The 14,019-nt window shown below is 43.7% G+C and overlaps 2 protein-coding genes across 3 annotated transcripts in view; one reads left to right on the forward strand and one right to left on the reverse strand.

The window, feature by feature from the left end:
• Window positions 1-6,615, reverse strand: part of exoc6b (exocyst complex component 6B) — an 84,698-nt gene extending 78,083 nt beyond the window's left edge. The window contains exon 1 of the mRNA XM_041964513.1: window positions 6,441-6,615. Within this exon, the coding sequence (XP_041820447.1) occupies window positions 6,441-6,529 (89 nt within the window). The 5' untranslated portion in view covers window positions 6,530-6,615. The remainder of the gene's footprint in view (window positions 1-6,440) is intronic.
• tkfc (triokinase/FMN cyclase) lies at window positions 5,122-13,906 on the forward strand. Of its 2 annotated transcripts, none has more exons than XM_041964514.1 (17): window positions 5,122-5,201; window positions 8,065-8,254; window positions 8,342-8,446; window positions 8,577-8,764; window positions 9,289-9,367; window positions 9,452-9,541; window positions 10,381-10,415; window positions 10,523-10,607; window positions 10,717-10,806; window positions 10,981-11,097; window positions 11,484-11,603; window positions 12,057-12,194; window positions 12,311-12,417; window positions 12,502-12,608; window positions 12,811-12,844; window positions 12,961-13,053; window positions 13,153-13,906. In XM_041964514.1, exons 1-17 carry the CDS (start codon window positions 5,160-5,162, stop codon window positions 13,309-13,311), a joined length of 1,779 nt encoding a protein of 592 aa, XP_041820448.1. In that variant the 5' UTR covers window positions 5,122-5,159; the 3' UTR covers window positions 13,312-13,906. The 2 variants fall into 2 exon arrangements, with proteins under 2 accessions (XP_041820448.1, XP_041820449.1); XM_041964515.1 differs by lacking the exon at window positions 5,122-5,201 and adding an exon at window positions 7,269-7,647.
• The last annotated feature ends 113 nt before the right edge of the window (window positions 13,907-14,019 follow it).

Genomic DNA, 14,019 nt, shown 5'->3' on the forward strand with positions numbered 1-14,019 from the left:
ATGCGTTCTTTAAACGACTTTGTCATGAACAGGAAATTAGCCACATGGACCAAAACCATCTTCTGCAGCAGGCTGTTAGCATGTTTACTTCTGCTGTAAAGTCAGCATTTTAATATGGCGGTCTATGGGGATTGACTCGCTTCATTTTTCAGTCCTGGAGGCTGCAGCTAGGTGTAAACTGAAACCCTTTGGGCCGGTAACTTAAAGGATGACTTTCGTTTTTTACAACCTGGACCATTTACTTACCCAGGCAACTTTGGTGGCATTTGGAGTCGTTTTGAAGAAATTAGCCCCAGAGGAGCGGCGCGTATATCCGTATAATGCGAGTACTCGGGGCATCCATGCGCAGCCTCTATATAACGCATAATCTGCGGAAACTCGTTCCTATTCCAATATTTAGTTCTGATATGCTGGTGCTATTCCCCTCTGAGCCGGCGGTCGGCTAGTTTAGCTGTAGTTTGGCACAGCTATGGTTCGTGCTGCAGCGCCCGGCGTTCAGTAATGACATCATCCACGTCAGAGGTAGTTGTCTCGAGACGCCGGATGTTGATAACATGCCACCACGGGCTCAGAGGGGAATAGCACCAGCATATCATAACTAAATATTGGAATATGAACGAGTTTCTGCAGATTATGCGTTATATAGAGGCTGCGCATGGATGCCCCGAGTACTCGCATTATACGGATATACGCACCGCTCCTCTGGGGCTAATTTCTTCAAAACGACTCCAAATGCCACCAAAGTTGTCTGAGTGAGTAAATGGGCATATTTAATGCTAGAAATAAGGTCCAGGTTGTAAAAAACGAAAGTTATCCTTTAAGAAAGTTACCACCTTCAGCTCTGGATACTGACAATATAATAAAGCAACCAAAAAAATAAACAAAAAAATCAATAGATTAACCAACACAGTATCTGCATCCCCTCAGTGCAACTTCAGGAGATCTAATTAGCACTTAACTAATGATTATGGTCATTATTGATTAATCTGCAGATTATTCTTCATCAACCGATCGATTGTTTGGACAAAAAAGTAGCAAGAATAGTGAAAAGTGCCGATCACAGTTTCTCTCCCAAACCAAAAGACATTCAATATACTCTCATTTAAGACAGACAAGCTGCATGTTCTCCACACTGAGACGCTGGAAGACTGCACTGTAACATGTTATAAAGACAGAAAACAGCCAAGCAAAGCCGATATCTGACGTTGACAGCGCACCGCGTTCAGCTCGGCTTCATATTCACATGACTACATCTACTGACTTGACAAAACCTGTTGGCCTTTTTGCAGCAGAATCTTTCTGCTGTTCTAGACACACACAGATTATTCCTTCTTGCAGACACAAGAACTGCTCTGTCTGTCTTTCTACTTTCTATTCGACGTCATCCTTTCATTACTCATTTTTGTAATCACAACTTCTGTGTGGTCACCGGCGTCTCTGCCCTGAAACTGCTTCTATGTTACACGAGCCGTAATGTGAGCTCTCGAACCAATCCTCTAGGAAATACTCGCCGTTTTAAAGAAAAGTGTGTGAACGAACGAAGACAACCCCAAGGGCGTTTGAGCTCTTCTCTAAACGGCTCATCTTTTGGGGATGACTGCTCTTATGATGATGTTAACTTATATGAGGGCGACACAACCTGACAGCGATGCAGAAAAGTCACACAGGAACAGAGAGACGTGTGTGTGCGCCTCATATATGTTCGCAAAGTGTGACAATCAGTCACGTCAGCTGCTCTGCTTTCTGTTGTTTCTGTGCTTTGCTGTTCATATTGGCTCTAAAATTAAATCAACTGAAGATTTCAGACTCGCTAATTGGCCAACACTGGAAAAACAAGTCCAAAAAGACCTGATTTATTAACGCTAAATTAGAAGTACCGTATTTTCCTGACTATAAGGCGCACCTAAAAGCCTTTAATTTTCTCAAAAACCGTCAGTGCGCCTTATAATCCGATGCGCCTTTTATATGGATCAATATTGGTTAATTATTGCTATCGTTGTCAGGGGGCGTGGCCGAAGTAACAGCGGTATTCCACTCTCTGCGTGCCGTCATCCTTTTACTGGCGCGTGCAGTCAGCTGTCAACCTGAATAATAAAATGACCATTTCACTGAACAATGAAAAATACGAATATATGCTAAATCATAGGCAATTAAAATATTAATCAAACGTGGTTAATGTGATTTCTGCTCCTGAACCTCAGCGCACAGCGTCTGCACATCAGCGCTGTGCGCCGTCACCTGCATCTTTACGCAGGATAAACTGTCATCTGTGATCGCGCGCGGTGTTTGTTTCAAAACGAACAAACTAAAATAAAATACATTTTAAATAAATGCTCATTAATTATTTTCAGGAGCCGCATCAGAGGGATGAAAGAGCCGCGGGTTGCCGACCCCTGTTCTAGTGGATGCATAACGCAACCCAGACACCACAGGACGGTAGTTTCTGTCTATGCGCCTTATAATCTGGTGCGCCTTATAGTGCGGAAAATACGGGTAATCTGGTTTATCAGTATCAAAATCAAATCTACACCCAACAACTAGAATTACAGCCTCACAGCTGTTTGCCTTCATCAAGTCAAGTTGCATTTACATACATGTCTGTGCAGACTCATTATATATGTAGTGAAGCGTGTGCAAGTTATCACTATATTCACATGTATGATTTTAATGATCTTGTGGTAGACGACAATGCTTCAGATATGGACACTGCTGCAACGAAGCTACAAACTGCAAAAGGTGGAGGTCTCACGCACGCGTTCAACCTGCCGCACACAAGATCTAAACAGTCAGCTCGGTTTCAAGCTCAGGGTCACCGATTCAGCATCCGACCGAACGTGAAATATGGTCACAATCTGCCTTCTGTCTGTCAGCCTGAGTCCTGCTGCTGAATAATGGCCGGAGAAGAGTTTCTGCACAACATTATGATGTCGCAGTGAAGCTGACCTTCAACCTTTTGGATGTAAAGCGTCATCGCGTCTTCATTTCATCCTCTGAGACATTTGTGGGAAATCTTGTCATAATTAGTGTAGGAATTTCTGAGTTATGGTCAAACATGTGTCGTGTGTGGTCACAGTGACCTTTGACCTTTGCCCACCAAAACCTAATCCTTTAATCATTGAGTCCAAATGCCAAATAACCAAATTTGAAGAGACATCCAACAACCAACAGTTGATTAATGTTCTCTCAACCAACTAATCAATTAATCATTTGGTGCCTTCAGCGCTAATTTTAAGCCACTATAACCACAATTTGGCAACGACAAATGACTTAAGATGAGAGTCAAAGCTGGATGAGAGGACAGGAGAAACGAGCGCTCCACGCAGTCACAACAAGCGTAAACATAAGGAGCTGTTGTGGGTGTCTGTTACTGACTGATTACTGTAATTTTTCTGGCATCATATCGTGGAGTACACAACTACAAATAAAGCACAAGCATATTTAACACTTCCACACAGACACAGGAGTTTCCTGTCTTTAGGTGAGTGTTTGTGACTGGAGGGAGTTGGCCGCTCCTGTCAGATCGCTCCTGAGTTACTCTGCTGTCAGAGAGGAATGCTGCAGCCGGCCTCGACCTGCATGCTGCTGCTGCAGGCGCACACACACACACACTAACACATGTACTAACACACACTGCCAACCTGTTTTTCCTGGCTGTTTGAAGAGCCTTAGCTCTTAGGAAAGTTACTACCTAGGATGGTTTGGAGGAGGCTGAACATTACAATCCTTGTGATTGAAAATCCGAATAAAAATAATCAATTTTACGCAAAACAGCTGCAGTTCCATTAATTAATTTAATTATTTTTTAATTAGAAAGCATTTTCACTGACATTGTCGCTCAATCAGAGGACACAATAAGGCAAATGTGCATAATCCTTAAAACGTCAAAGAGGGTTGCAACTAAATAATCTATAAATAATCTGATCTATTTATTTTCGTGATTGATAGTTTGGCAAATAAAATGTCAGAAAATAATTACATAATGTCCATCATGATTTCCCAACTTTTTTATGAAACCAACAAGCCAAAAGTCCAAAATACTCAATTAACTATGAACGAAAACTGAGAAAAATATTCACATATGAGGAGCTGAAGCCACAGAATTCTAGAGGTATTTGACTTATACAATTACTTAACCTTTTAATCAATATAAAACTATTAATAATTAACTTTCTGTTGATCAACCAATTGGTTAATTGACAACAAATTTCAGCTGTAAAGTAAAAAATCCTCAGTCGACTTCCACATATTGTAGTAATTCTGAAATAATTCAGGCATTTATCAAATAAAAAGCTGTCACATTTGCTGCTTACAGCCACATAAATGCTAAAAAAGATCAATCAACAGTGAAAATAATCTGTTGCCCAACAAAAACGATTTCTAAAACAGGAGAAACTGCTGCTACCGGCCAGATGTGACTAACAACCCTGTAATTCATAATTCAAGTCAACAAAAGTTATTCATCGCTTTGTTATTTCCTATCTTTGGTTTCACACGCTGAAAAACAAAAGGAAAAGGCGGCCAGCAGAGAAACGTCTGTTCCCACAGACAGTTTTATCTCTGTAGAACATGTGCCGAACATGAGAGAGAGATTACTAAACATGAAAGACACTTTTGGTTGATAAGCAATAAAAACAGCAGCAGAGCCGCTTGTGTTGTTCTGGTTAGATTCTCCAAAAACTGAACTGTTTATCATCTCGAACAGTTGCATCCGTCATCAGCTGATAGATTTGCCAATTAAAATACCTCGTTTTAAACATCCCTCTGGTCTAAATATAGCTAAAGATGTAGCTGACAGCTCCAAACATAGGCTGCGCGATTATTTTGAGGGTGTGTGAGTGGTTGAAGTGGAAACGCTGACAGCCAGTCACAGTCAGGCCGAGACAGGAAGCTGGAGGAGATGAGACATGGCACGGCCGTGTGTGAAAAAAACATAATAATCTCGCAGCCTGCTTGCCCGTCGGAGTGTCACTGAACGGCACGTGAGGGCGCTCAGAGGAGAATGTGGCAGCCGGAGGTGTCACGCAAAGTTATCAAGTCATATGTCAGCTGGATCTCGAGAGGGCCGGTAAACACACACTTCACTGGGCTCGCCGGAGTCCCATCAGACACACTGACTGGCCTAAATAAGGAGCTGAAATAGGTCTTACTATTTGGAGAAAATGATCAACACTGAGGGACAAGAGAAAAACACATTCGCTAAGGTACAACTTGTCTCTCACACACAGACACACACACACACACACCTCTGACAAGCCTTCAATAGCCCAGTTCCTCTGTGGCATTTCCCTGTTCATTCATCACACATTTCCTCTTTGGACAATCAGTTCAGAAACCGCTGGCCAAGGACACGCTTTCTTCCAAGAGGAGGAAACTGGGATAAAATTAGCATCAATCAAGGTAATTTTTAAACGCCATGCTTACGAGAACACAAAACCAGGCTGCGTCCTCTCTGTATTCAGGCAGTCTGGCATATTTAACAGTGCTCCTCACATGAAAGCTGAGCAGAAACAGGGCTCTGACCCATTTCGGGTCCACAGCCAGCTGAAGTAATGCTGCATCAAGAGCAAATCCTCCCCCACTGATGACATGTGAAACCGTGCAGTCTGGCGCAAACACCCAAATGAACTGGAAAGTCGCTCAGTCTGAAAGTGCACTTTCCACTAAATTATTGAGCAACTGCCTGAACACTCGTAAGCAATCAGGCACATGACCAGCATCAGCCAGCGGGGTCCTGTGTGGTGTATATTCACCACCACCCCAAGTGCCACCCCTCCAGGTTACCCCCAGGAGCATTTAAATTGTAGCTCTCATTCATTGTGTGGGGGGGGGGCACAGCTTGACAGAGCTGCTGCGCTTGACACTCCTTGATATAGCTTTGCTGTTGCGAACCACCGAGCGAGCTAACTGACCGAAAACCAGCCGACGACAGCTCCTCCAGATAGGCTAACCGACTTCAGTGATAAACCCTGGAGCCACCAGACAAACAGAGAGCCCTTAGATACCACAAACAAGCTCGACTCCCATTGTAAGCTCTGACACCAGTGAGCAGAATGTCAATGAGTTAGCTAAGTTAGCTGACGCTAGCTTAAGTTGCCGAAATACCTCCGGACTAGTTGACAAACTTTGGCGACAAAGCTAAAAGGTCAACGTCGGGTCAAAAACCTTAGGCCACCCCCGACAGTCAGGACTAGTCGTGGAGGTTTGGACGCCAGTGTCCATTGTGTAAATTAGCTGGCTTTTGTGTTTGCTAAAGTTAGCCGGTTAGCTGTCCGATAATGGGCACAGGAGCGTTAAAGTTTTGACCAAGCTCCCGGAGTCTCGGAGGAGTTGCTAACTTGGCGCTAATCACAGCTAGCCGCTCTCCCTCAGCCGGGTGACGCCGTGGGTCCGGCTGCTTTTCGCGGGGCTGCCCGGGACAGCCGCCGGGGGGAACTGCTTACCGGAGGGTCGGACCGATACAGTTGGTGTCTGTGCTCTCGATCTCCCGCAGGATACGCTCGTGTTCGGCGGCTGTCTCCACACTCGCCATCCTGCATGTTGCTCTGGACGGTTCCGAGCTGAGCTGAGCTGAGCCGAGCGGTGCGGGCTGGTCGGGCTCTGTACGTCATGCAGGAGGAACCGGGGGGGTTGGTTCGATGTTTTTATGGAGCAGCCCGAGTGAGCGGAGTTTCCCTTGTTTGAAGGGGGTCATTAATATTTCATGAGGGAGAACACAGTAATGACCACCTGTTTGAACACCATGTTTAATCTTATTATGTTTACTTTTACAGGATATTCGACTGGATTAAAAAATGTAGTTGAATTAACACTGAGCTGAACCAGTTACAGTAATTTCACACCAGATTTAAAGGCTTTATTCAGATGATAAAGAGTTTATTTATTTCTTTATTTTACTCCCATATTTACATTTTATTTACCCATCACTTATTATTATCTGTCCATCAGTTTAACCACCAAACGCAGCGTGATTGTAGGTTCATTAAGGATGTTATGGGAAAACAAAGTCTCATTACATTCAGTTTGCTCTCATTTAAATATTTTCGTTTTAACCTCACTGTGTCGAAGTTTTTAAAACTACAAAATTCTTTCAAAAATTATACATTATTTCAGTCTTTTCTCACTTTTCATTCACTTATTATTTTAATTGAAAAGGTTCGTGTGTCCCACACGCGCGTGCGCGCACACACACACGCACACACACACACACGCACACACGAGCAGTGACACCCCGTCCTATTAGTTTTTGAAAGCCAGTCCAAGTTTATCAATTTACCGGGACACAGGAAATAAAAGGTGGAAGTGACAGGCTTCCATGGACCCGTCACGATCACATTTAGTTATTGGGAAAATAAAGCAAGACTTCCTCTTAGCCTTTCAAAATAAAAGTCTGACCGCATCGTACTCACGTTTAGCGAATCAGAAAATGTCGCATCTTACTGCATTGCATTTTAACTTGATAATTTGTCAGAATCATTTCATTATTTACGATGAACACTGTAGCTCTGCCCCTTTACGATACCATACGATTTTATTTTGCAGGTAAGCCAGCTTTATATCCGGTATCTTTCTTGCAAAATCAGGCTGTTTAACTCTTTTGGTCCAACCTGCTGTCGGAAGGAAAAAGAAGCAAGAAAAGTTGAAATGGAGGTAAAAATGAATTGTAGCAGACATGATCGATCATCAGTGAAGATCAGTGAGTGTTTCCGATTGGGGATTTGTGCTGACATGAAGGATGACAGCAGCGTTTTGGCAGGGTGGTTGAGTTAGCGCTGCTTTGCACACTTGCTAAAGGATCAGAGTCCACTGCAGCGGTGACAGGTCCGAAGGGAAAGCTGGAAATCACAACTTTTTATACTGTCAAGTTGTTGCACATAAAACTTTACTGTGCTGCTTCTGTAAACTTGGATTTTACTGTATGTTTATGTATGTCTGACCTCATTCTCACACACACACACACATAGATAATTTAGATTCTTAAATTATTATAATAATTGATGCACAATTGAGTAGCATTTGCATGCTGCTGTACATTTTGTATGTATGTCTTTCTCATCTGTCTCTCAGCCCAAAAAGAAGCTGATAAACTCAGTGGACAGCTGTGTGGACGAGGCTCTTTGCGGCCTCGTGAGGGCCTGCGGGGGCCTCTCTCTGCTGAGGGGCCACAGAGTTGTGCTTCGGTCCGATCTGGACAACCTGAGGGGCAAAGTGGCGCTGCTGTCCGGAGGGGGGTCCGGACACGAGCCGGCACACGGGGGTAATGCTTTAAAATGGGACACTGAGTATCTTTAACTGTCTCAGCTCTTATTTCTCACCTTTTACTCTCCCCTCCCTGTGTCTCCAGGTTATGTCGGGGCAGGGATGCTGTCAGCAGCTGTAGCAGGTGGAGTATTTGCATCTCCACCTCCTGCCAGCATCCTGGCTGCCGTTCTGTCGTTGCACAATGCAGGTAATGTGCTCCAGGTTGCTCACCTGTTTCGGCCTTCTGATTGCCGGATGTGCATGCATATTGATTGATGTCCAGTCTTTTAATTCATTAAAGACATGACTGAAGAACAACAGCCCTCGTCCCTCCACAGGAGCCTCCGGAGTCCTTCTCATCGTGAAGAACTACACCGGTGACCGCCTCAACTTCGGACTGGCTGCAGAGCAAGCCCGTAACCACGGCGTCACCGTTGACATGGTGATAGTTGCCGAGGACTGCGCCTTCGACCAGCCCAGTAAGGCCGGGAGGAGAGGCTTGTGTGGCACCATCTTCATACACAAGGTGAACAGTTTCAGTGTTCAAATGTCGCCCACATGTTGAAATAGTCTGTCTGTAAAAGTCTGTGACTCAGGGTCCATTTAATCCACCTGCTTTTCCCGGAGCTTTCGACCTCATGTCACACTCTCGCTCGCTGTTTCTATAACAGTTGAACAGTATAGTAGATAAAGTTGTAGCTCTTCTTAAACATAAGGAAACAGGCCTTTTCATTGGTGCATCAATGACCAATCAGTAGCATTTTACAGTTCTAACATCTATATAAATATAACTTTTTTTCATTGTACTTATATGTCAGGACATGTCCATACTTACAGCTAGCTGTTAATTAAATTAATTATAGTCAATTAATAGACTTTAGAATTTAGGATTGGGGCTCCATAAAGCTGCGGGCAGCAGAGGCTGCAATAACACAGGAGCCTACACTTCCCATCATGCACCTCAGCCACACAGATGTTGTTTTGTCCATGATAATGTTTGTTGCACTTCATGATACCTGCCTTTAAAAATCTGGCCACTCTCTCTGTCAGCTGGCAGGTGTTTTAGCAGAAGAAGGCTGCTCATTGGACCAGATTGTTTCCAAGGTGACGGAGGTTTTGAAGGGGATTGGTGAGTCTCTGTTTCACTCTGGTAAAGCTTGATAGACACACTTGGATGCTGATCTTAATAGACGTGTGTGTGTGTGTGTTGCAGGCACGCTGGGGGTCAGTCTGTCTCCGTGCAGCGTTCCAGGCTGCCTGCCTTCTTTTGACCTGCCGCCCGGAGACATGGAGCTGGGACTGGGTGAGCAACCATAAAGAGAAATGGGAGGAGGAGAAAGAGAGAAGGTGGAATTGTGCAAAAGAGAGAAGGATAGAGAGTAAGGACAGATGGAGGCTTGTAGGTCTGAACCAAATCTGCATTCCTGAACTGATTAAAATGTGTCAGCCAGATTTAAAAATACAAAAATCATGTTAGCAAGAATTTACAAATAATTAGGATTAAATATATAATTGAATAGACAGACCTCTAGAGAGATCTCCTTACCATTTACTTTATCTTTCAATTGTAGATCAATCACCAACTTTGAAGAGTAAAACTGTTACATGTGTTTAGTTATATATTTGTGTATGTATGTTTTTGATATTAATTGCTTAAGTTAATATGGCCCGTTGCTCCACTCGTTAATAGATGACAGACAATTTGGAAATTGGTAATTGATCGTCAAAATAGCAAAATGTGAACCAAAGCTACATTAAGAGGGTCAGAAAGACACATTTAACCTATACTCAATTATATCTGGATGTGCTGACCCTCTAATGTGGCAAGCCACTGTAAAACATATTGATTATTTATTATAAATATTAGCAATGATAGTATAGGTAGACAAAAAAAGTTGCGACCTTCCTGGAAGCAGAGGTATTGCTTTATAAATCCAACCTGGAAGGTGTTCTTTCCAAGCTGCGCTTTCCATCTGTATTTCTGTATTTTTTGCCAGACTGAAGAAAAACTGTATGCGTGGGAACAAAAACATCGTCTTATCAAAGCATTTCAAAGACGGACAGAGAGAGAAAAGCCTGAGGTGGATAAGTGATGGGAGAGAATTGTAGTAAATGCTGACTGGTGTTTTCCATCCTCTTCAGGAATCCACGGTGAGGCTGGAATCAAAAGGTCAAAGGTGATTCAGATTCAGCCACAACCAGCCTAAACTTACTATTTATGTTTTATTTCTTTTTATATTTACATGTATTTGTCTTAGTTCTGTTCATTTGTCCTATTGATCAGGTGGCATCCGCTAATGAGGTGGTGAGGACCATGATAGATCACATGACCAACCCCGACAGCCAGTCGCATCTGGCTCTTCAATCAGGTCCTCTTAGTTTGATGTATTATGTCTCTGTTTATACTGACTTTTAATGTGTGCAGCCATTTGCCATTTTGTGTTTGAACTCAAAGTGTGTGCGTCTTCTTTCATAAAGGGGACAGTGTGGTTGTGTGTGTGAACAACCTCGGAGCTCTGTCTTGTCTGGAGATGGCCGTGGTTACTCGAGCAGCCATCATCTGTCTGGGTAACTATGGGTTCATTTGCTCATCTGCGTTCATGTGTTAATACACATTAAAGCATCGGGGACGTGTAGAGCAAGGCAGCGGCGGCGGCGGCTGAAGGTCCTCCTGACCTCTTTTTGATGATAAACGTCTCCGAGGATGTCGCAGGATGTGATTGGCGGTTTCTACGGTTGCAGAGAGTCGTGGTGTGGTGGTCGCCAGGGTGATGTCCGGCTCGTTCATGACATCGCTGGAGATGGCGGGAGTGTCGCTGACCCTGATGAGGGCCGATCAGGAAACACTGAGACTGTTTGGTGAGCATGCATGGACATCACACACGTTTGTATTGCATCCCTCAGCCCCAAAACCTGTTCTTAAAGGGACAGTTCAACATTTTGGAAAGTACATTAATTTTTTCTCCTTCCAAAACTGGCAGCCTGGCTCTGTCGAAGCTCATTATACCTTGTTAGTTTAATCCCCACAAAAATGACACTTGACAAATGTAGGAGAAGCTACATGCTGGACCCATAGTGGAGCATATTGCACAAAATGCTGAACTATTTCTTTAACCTTAAGCGAAGTCTAATGCAGACACCAAGTCTCCAATGTCCTCACAATGCCTAAAACTCAGATGGTCCTCACAAAGCAGAAAACCAAACACACACACACAAATATATTTAACATCCTCTATCTGGTACAGATGCTAAAACAAGCGCCCCCGCCTGGCCAAACCTCAGCAGCGTGTGTGTAAGTGGACGCAGCTACGTAGCAGAACCTCCAGCCATGAGCACACGGCCACAGGATGACACTCACTCTGAAGGTTAGTGTCCAAGGTTGCCGACATTCATGTAGTGTGTTCCTGACACGTTAGAGGAGCAGCAACAAAGGGAAAGATTCCACCCTGCAGCCTTTTTCAGTTTGGTTTATTACTTGACGTCATCTTGTCAGCTGAGACGGGATGAGAATGGCAACCATGACCCCTCAGTACAATGAGCTGTAGCCCTAACCCTCCTTTAACCTCAACATCTTAATAAAACAATGATTTTAAGTGATTTAATTCATATGAACTAAACATTTAATTTCCAGGAGTCACACTGTATGTATAGGCTAGGAAAAAATAAATCCTTGGCCATCTTGTGGCCATTAGGTGAACTGCAGCTTAATTAACAGTTAGCATTCACATACAGGGATTTCCTCATTCTGTGGAACATATTGTGTTGATATTAAATAGCAACAACAAAAAAAAGTAAATACAGTTTTTTGTTGGTGCCAGGACCACTGAGTTCTGTGATGCGTAAAGCCTTAGAGAGGGTTTGTTCCACACTGTTGGAAAAGCAGGAAGAACTCAACTCCCTGGACCGTGCGGCCGGGGACGGAGACTGTGGGAACACTCATGCACAGGCTGCTAGAGGTGAGAAACAGCGTGTAGTATCAACAGCAGTACAATAACATGCAAGCGGATGAAGACAAAGAATGCATGGTGAAGTATCTCCAAAACAGACTTTTAAGATTCTGAAAATTTCTCAGCCATTCAGGAGTGGCTCCAGGATCATGTGGTCCCAGGTTGCCCCAGGAAACTGTTGTCAGTCCTGGCTGGATTGGTGCAGGAGAAGATGGGCGGGTCTTCAGGAGCGGTTGGTTTACTTTGTTTTGACATAAAGTGATATCTGACAGCTCCCACACAGACACTCACACGCTCATCTTCATGCATCTTCCAGTTGTACAGTCTGTTCCTGACCGCAGCAGCCGGTCATGTGACAGAGGGGCGGAGCAACGCTGCAGCGTGGGCTAGTGCAATGCATGCTGGGACACAGGCCATGAGGAGGTGCGGGGCTGTGTGTCTGTCTGTGTTTATGTTTGATATACCTACACGAATTGGTGTTTTCTTTTTGTATGTGTGTGTGATTGTGTGGATTTCTCCTAAATGTGGAAGGCTGAATAAAAGGTAGAAGAACAAATAAGAACAAATAAATGAAAAGTTCAACTACCGTTCACATATATAGAAACAGTCTGTAACTGTCTTTCAGATACGGTGGTGCCGACACTGGGGACAGAACCATGGTGACAGAGTTGTTTTCTTTTCATTTTTCTGCTACTTTTCAACCATCTTTTCTTTTTTTGTGTATTCCCTGATTAACATACCATATATCTCTGTCTTTGTTTTGCTCCCTCTCCAGTTGGATGCTTTGTGTCCTGCTGTGGATGAGCTGATGAAGCTAACTGCAGCACCACCTGGTGGACAGATGGCTGTACTACAGGCTGCTGTTCAGGTACATTTACATGCTTTTACTGTAAGGCTGCCGGCAGAGTGTGTTCATATATTCCCTGAGCGGCCTTTTCTTTTGCCTTTCTTCCCTCTCTCTTCCCAGGAAGCGGCCTCTGGAGCGGAGTCGACCCGTAACCTCACGGCGAGGGCGGGGCGAGCCAGCTACATCGCAGCTGAGCGGGTCACCCTCCCCGACCCCGGCGCTGTGGCCGTGGCCGCCATCTTTAAAGCTGTGCTGGAGTCGCTGGAAGGGCAGAAGTAATCCAGCAAATAGCATCTGAGCAGATTATTAATGTCAACAAACTAGTACGACCAGAGCAGCCTGTTATGCCTCAATAACAAAAAAATAATGTGACTAAATGTTCACTGTGTGCCACTTTGAAGCACATTTCCAAGCTAATTTTCATAGCATGCATGCAGTAAATGAACAGAAATTGGGAGCATGAATGACACTAATAACTTAATTTTCACATGTAATTCTATTAGAGTCCGCACAGGAACAACGAGACATCACATAGCTATACTAAGACTGCATGGTAGACATTATTATTGATTTTGAACACCTTTCACGTGGGTTTTCTAATGAAAGGAACACTCCAACAAAATTGAAGCAGCAGAGGCAAAGATATCCCCCCAAAAGCCCCCCAAAACACTCAATCTTACATTTTCCCATCATACAACTTGTAACATGACAAGCAAACTGCTTTCTATGTGTAAAATAGCCAGACTGCTCCTTTAACACTAATATTGTGTCATGATTTATCATTTAATTTCTCTTTCATGTGTAGCAAATGTTAAACATTAATTAAATGCACTTTCATGAGACAACAGTGTCAATTCTAACCAATAAATTAACTATTAAACTGTATATAATGTGTCCATTTGGTTTTTAATGCATTCCAGTCACCGTAGATATCTTTTCTTTTTCATTAACACACCTGCTGATACCATTCTTTGTCTTATTTCTTCT

This window comes from Chelmon rostratus, chromosome 23, assembly GCF_017976325.1.
Source record: "Chelmon rostratus isolate fCheRos1 chromosome 23, fCheRos1.pri, whole genome shotgun sequence".
NCBI lineage: Eukaryota > Metazoa > Chordata > Actinopteri > Chaetodontiformes > Chaetodontidae > Chelmon > Chelmon rostratus.